At 31.8% G+C, this 5,569-nt stretch overlaps 2 protein-coding genes across 3 annotated transcripts; one reads left to right on the forward strand and one right to left on the reverse strand.

Moving 5' to 3' along the window:
- Nucleotides 1–381: 381 nt before the first annotated feature.
- Nucleotides 382–1,287, reverse strand: LOC105460884 (39S ribosomal protein L23, mitochondrial). The gene is made up of 3 exons (XM_011707370.1): nucleotides 1,138–1,287; nucleotides 685–964; nucleotides 382–592 (listed from the first exon to the last, which is right to left on the reverse strand). Exons 1-3 carry the CDS (start codon nucleotides 1,149–1,151, stop codon nucleotides 443–445), a joined length of 444 nt encoding a protein of 147 aa, XP_011705672.1. The 5' UTR covers nucleotides 1,152–1,287; the 3' UTR covers nucleotides 382–442.
- Nucleotides 1,288–1,358: 71 nt separating this feature from the next.
- LOC105460885 (transmembrane protein 43 homolog) lies at nucleotides 1,359–3,710 on the forward strand. Of its 2 annotated transcripts, none has more exons than XM_011707372.1 (6): nucleotides 1,359–1,552; nucleotides 1,655–1,837; nucleotides 1,926–2,158; nucleotides 2,322–2,622; nucleotides 2,926–3,131; nucleotides 3,364–3,710. In XM_011707372.1, the coding sequence occupies exons 1-6, from the start codon at nucleotides 1,484–1,486 to the stop codon at nucleotides 3,644–3,646; spliced, it is 1,275 nt and encodes a 424-aa protein (XP_011705674.1). In that variant the 5' UTR covers nucleotides 1,359–1,483; the 3' UTR covers nucleotides 3,647–3,710. The 2 variants fall into 2 exon arrangements, with proteins under 2 accessions (XP_011705674.1, XP_011705675.1); XM_011707373.1 differs by having other exon boundaries at nucleotides 1,363–1,552; nucleotides 1,619–1,837.
- The last annotated feature ends 1,859 nt before the right edge of the window (nucleotides 3,711–5,569 follow it).

Consider the following 5,569-nt stretch of genomic DNA (forward strand, 5'->3'; position numbering starts at 1 on the left):
GTGAAAGTACATTACGTCGAGGGTACTCATATTACGATCTTAAAAAACGAGAAAGTGTTAGCTGCAATTAACGGAGAGCCGCCATTTACAATTTGATGTTTAAATTTATTTCTAATTTAATAATTCAGATTAGTAATAAAAACAATTATTTCAAATAAATATGTTAATAAAAACAGATTAGTAATAAAAACAATTATTTCAAATAAATATGTTAAAAAAATAATAGGTCTATCTTTTATCAGTCTTTTCATTAAGTTAAAAATTCTTTATACTTATATTAAGAGATATCTTTATATTATATTAAGACTATAGAAAAGCTCTTTTAATAGAAATTAATTTAAAAATTCTGGTTGTACAGGAAATTGAGCGATTTCAAGAATATAAACTTAAATACATTTTATTTGTAATAAATCCTTAAATACTGTAGCATATGTAGTACACTTCATATCCTAAACCAGCCAGGCAATCCGGGCGCTTTGTGAGGTTCTAGAAAGTCCTGCATGTCCTTTTTAGCCATGTCCATGGTTTCTTTGTCAAGTTCATCTTTTACATCTTTGAACAAATTAGGAAACTCAAATGATTGATCCTTTGGCTGCAAAAAATGAACGAAATTACTTCTACTAAAATCCTAACTCTTATATTTTTTCTATACAAAGAAATCGGAGAATATAGTTGCAATCTAACCAGCACGACGTAGGCTAATTTCCTGTCATCCTCCTTAATGACGGCACCTCGCAGTTGATCCTTTTTGATTCTACCCATTCCTATTCTCGTCCTCACTTCGACTACGTCGACTTTGTATATCTTCTCAAGGTAATTCTTTATATCGTGCTTGGTCATCTGCATAGAGCAGTGAAACTGCACAACGTTCGGAGGCTGCTGATCCGTAGGCGCGATTAGTTTCATCCAGAAATTCGGTAGGAAAACCCTTAACTGTGGATTGCCTCTTTGATATATTGGGTAGCTAAATGTAAATGGAGTATCAATTAGAAATCGTATAGCCACAATTGAGTAATTTATACATGGAGTATTATTAGAAAATAAAATTAAGGTTAGAATTGTTGTCTCTTCTAAAGTTTAATCTGTCAACATCATTGTGTCATTTACTTAACGTGCTAAAATGTCGTTGATACTTACAATCGCGTTGACATTGTACTGTAAAATAACAAAGCCTACTGTTTGTTTTTAAAATTTATATATGTATTTAGAAAACGCGAACGTCTCAGCTGTTGTCAGAACCTCAAACCTCAAACATGTTACAGTTTACAGGGTTTTTTGTTACCGGCAGAATTGAGTCTTTAGATACCAGAGACAAACGTATTCGTGCCTTTGGCGCTTGCAGCGCTCACGGAATCATTTTATCCTTGTTGTTTACGCGCGAGCGAGGAATCAGCTGTGGAGTGCGTTTCGCGCGTTTAATCTTCAATTCGTGACTAACAAGGATAAATTGATGCGCATCATGCAATGAAATTATTGAAACGGAATGCACCCATGGTGTGGTAGTGCCGTTCAGGTTCGAGATTACCCCGGCATCGGGATGTACCGCACCAACGTAAGTATATACTTTGTTTGCCTTACAAGAGTATTATTTTACTGAGACTAACAGAGTTAGATACAGACTCGTAGAGAGCATACTGGAGCATACGCTTTGTAGCAGAATGGCCAGCCGCAAAGGGGAAGCGCTTCGGACGGGGTTCGCCAGAATAGTCCCAATGGAAGACAAGCCATGAATCAAACGCCCATGACGATCTCGGAGCAATTCAGGGAATCGTGGCTGACAGCTATAATCGGGTCCATCATGTTCGCCACTGGCATGTGCCTTCTGTTTTGGAATGAGGTTTGCGAATAGCACTTTCTGTCATAATATTCGTTCTACCATTCGTTCTACCGCAGTTGTGACTGTGCATTCTTCCGCGTCCTTTCAGGGAAGAGCTGTGAAAGTGGCGCATTCCCTGGACGAGGCTTTGCGCAACGTGGTCGTGCTTCCTAATTCAATGATGCTCTCGCCCGAATACGAGGGCCGCTTGATACATCTGTCGGGCTCCTTGCAAGTTTCAGAGCCATTAACGGAGCCAGATTATGGAGTTGTTATGTCGAGCGTAAAGCTGAAGAGGAGGGTTCAGATGTATCAGTGGGTTGAAATCGAAGAGGAACAGAGGTAGGTAGAAAGGGCTCGGTCACAAAATTGAAATTTATGCTTGTCATTTCGATTGCCGAAAACGAAAACCTTCCTTGAAAATTATTATATTGAGTCTGTATCAAATAGATACTCCATTGCATTATTTCAGTATACATTAAATGTATTGAATCTTTGTTTTCAGTTTCGGTGGAATAGCGGAGAACGAAAAACATTATTACTACACGACGGAATGGAAGGATAAACTTGTGGATTCGGATCACTTTTACATTCGTACCGGCCATCACAATCCGAAGGAGATGCCAATCAAGAGCCAGGTGCAGATCGCAGATGAAGTTAAAATCGGCACTTTCACGCTTGGCATGGAATTGAAAAAGAAGTTCAGCGATTTTGTGGAGATCACCAGTGACGAGAGACCGGAGCGAAAGAACATTAAGATGCACTCTGGATTGTACTATCACAGCGCAGATTTGTGGAATCCACAAGTATGTCGTTTGCAAAAGTTTTTTTTCTTTCTCTGAACACAAGAATATTTAGAACTATTTGGAACTAACTGAAAACTAAGATTTGTATAATTACAAAATTTAAAGTGAAAGTTTTAAGATAAAGTTTCCCAAAATTTCTGGAAAAAGATTTTTCCACTCTGTCAAATCCAGAGAAAACTGTTGGATTTCTCTATAATCACACATCTACTATTTAATATTTATTGTATTTTAAAATGTTTATTTTGATTTGTTATTTTTCTCTAATATATATAGTAAGTGTAGTATGGCTTGCTTTGTTTGTAGGGGGGAGACATCAGAATACAATTTTCCTACGCGGGAAAAAACGGGGATGTTTACTCGGTAGTTGGTTTGCTCGAAAAAGACACCATTAAGCCATATTACACATCTCACGGTGAAGAAATTTTGCTTCAACGAAGGCATAAAATGTCAGTGGATCAGATGTTTCATATGGAGCATGTGCATAATTACTGGCGAACATGGACTGTCAGGTAATTTCTGGATAAAAATATAAGTATTTTAGAATATATGTATACATATATTCTATTAATAATTTTAAAAATAATTGTAAATACTTATTGTTGAAAATTTAAAATTAAATATAATTTTCAATTAAATTACATTTTTTAATACATTATTATCGATAAAAATTTATGTATATATTTGAAATATTATGTAATATTTTATAACATTAATGATTAAATAACATCGTTCTTGTTACAGAGGGCTAGGATGGTTAGTCTTGTTCGTGGCAGCCTCGTGCTTAGCAAATATACTAAAGACGATTATATTAAATTCGACGTTCCTTTGCGGCATAATTGCAGTCGAATCTGTAACGATGTCGGTCTCCATGTCTATCAGTTTATTGGTGATTGGTTTCGCTTGGGTATGGTATCGACCAGTCATCGGTCTGTGTTTAGCACTAGCCTCCGTTTTGCCGTTTATTTATTCGACATTGATGTCGGGATCTCCATCTCAGCAACGTGATAATTATAGGCGATTATAGATTACGTTTATATGTCTTTAAAAGTAATTTATCTTAAGGTATAATAAATTATTAATTTATTCAATGCATGCATACATTTATATAGTCCCTTCTTTTTCTCCTTTTTCCTTTTCTTTTCCTTCTTTTCTTTTATATATATATATATAATATATATTATACATTCCCTACGACAACGATATTATTTAAAAATTATCATTTTTTAATTCCTTGTAGAAAGAGCGCGGAGACATAAAAATAAGAAGGAATATACTTGAAAAAAAAACGCTTTGATTTCTCTATAATCAATTATACCAAAATAGATTTTTAAATTAATATTACGTAACTTTAATAATTCTAAGTATATTCAACGTTAATTTTTTAAATAATTTAATTTTTTGAGTCTTGTGTAACAAATGGATAATGTGCGTACGTGCATGCGTGCATGTTTTATATAACACAAATAATTAAATAAATGAGAGAAGAAGAAACATATAATACTTTATTTCAAAAATTAAAAAGAAAAAATAAATTGAATGTGGTGTGTGTGATATGTACTTACACAATTTCAATATTAAACAGCTTACAATTAATTTTATGCAGACACGTTTACAATAAATGTATATTAATTAATATAATTTGCATGCATGAATAAGTCATTATTTTGACCACGCATGATGACCACTCATTACCTTACTTGCAGTCATTGTGCTTCTTTATTCATTCAATAAAATTGCTAGAATACAGAAAATTAAAATATTATTATAAAAGCTTTATATTGTTGTATATGTTCCTAGCTATACTATACTGTGATTTTGTTAAGACAGTAAAAATATTTACCATATTATTCCGTATAAACAAACACCAAAAAATTACACTAGAACGCATCTAAAATATATTTCTTATTATATTATCCACTTTTATAAAATCGGATCAAAATCTATATATGTATATTAACTATATATATTACATTATCTAACTGTATAATCTAACTACATATCTAACTATATAAATTACATTAATTATTATTATTTAAAGCCTTTAATGAGTTTAGCTTATTCTACTGTAATAAAAATTTCTTATATCATCTTACAATTAGTATAAGAAAGTTTTAACGCAATAAAAGAAAGACATTAAAATAAAAAATGTATACATAATTTGAAAAAATAAAATTAAAACTATTAATTATTTTTATATAAGTACATAATTAAAAGCTAAATAAATTTTAAGATAAAATAAGAATAATTATCAATTATTTAAGAACATTTCATGTAAAACTAAATAAAATATTATGTAGAAAGATGCTTAACCTGTACTATTTTGTATGGCATAATGTATAATAAAAAAATCCGATATTTGTTCTTAGACAATTGTTAGATTTTTTAAATTTAACTTTGTCCAATTTTAGTAGTTACCTTACGTCTAAGATATGTTAAAGTATGCAGCTCATGTTTTTTAATTTAAATTTTGATTCTTCTCTTTTTCCCCCTTTGTCTCTTTTGTTTAAATGGAAATATCTACTTTAAATTACAAAATGATCATAATAGAATCACAAAGATTTATGAATATGACGATAACAATACCTAGTTATAAAATCGCAAGAGTCCACTTTAAAATAGTCATTTGAATTGAAGAGATTACATAAAGAATGATTTATCTTATATTGAAGTGACCAGAATCATTTCCCATCTACAACTCAAACAAAATATTACGAACATCAGAACCAGGTATAGTTGACAATGTCATAAAAAGAATAAATTATATAAAATAAATATAGCACTTTACATTTAGATAATCCGAGAAAATAATTCAAAATCATGTACAACATCAAAGCATCGTGGAACGATACTTACTCCGGCGAGGAAATTGTTATTTCTGGTATTGCTGGCAGATTTCCTGGTTCAGACAACATGAATCTGTTACGAGAAAATTTATTTAATAAAATTG

Source organism: Wasmannia auropunctata, unplaced genomic scaffold (genome assembly GCF_000956235.1).
Source record: "Wasmannia auropunctata unplaced genomic scaffold, wasmannia.A_1.0 LD314069.1, whole genome shotgun sequence".
In the NCBI taxonomy this organism is placed as follows: Eukaryota; Metazoa; Arthropoda; class Insecta; order Hymenoptera; family Formicidae; genus Wasmannia; species Wasmannia auropunctata.

Coding starts and splice junctions, on each gene's coding strand:
- LOC105460884 (XM_011707370.1), bottom strand. Junction 593..684: donor AATTAGCCTACGTCGTGCTG/GTTAGATTGCAA, acceptor CATTTTTTGCAG/CCAAAGGATCAATCATTTGA.
- LOC105460885 (XM_011707372.1), top strand. CDS start 1,484: ATGCACCCATGGTGTGGTAGTGCCGTTCAGGTTCGAGATTACCCCGGC. Junction 1,553..1,654: donor TCGGGATGTACCGCACCAAC/GTAAGTATATAC, acceptor TACGCTTTGTAG/CAGAATGGCCAGCCGCAAAG. Junction 2,623..2,925: donor CAGATTTGTGGAATCCACAA/GTATGTCGTTTG, acceptor CTTTGTTTGTAG/GGGGGAGACATCAGAATACA.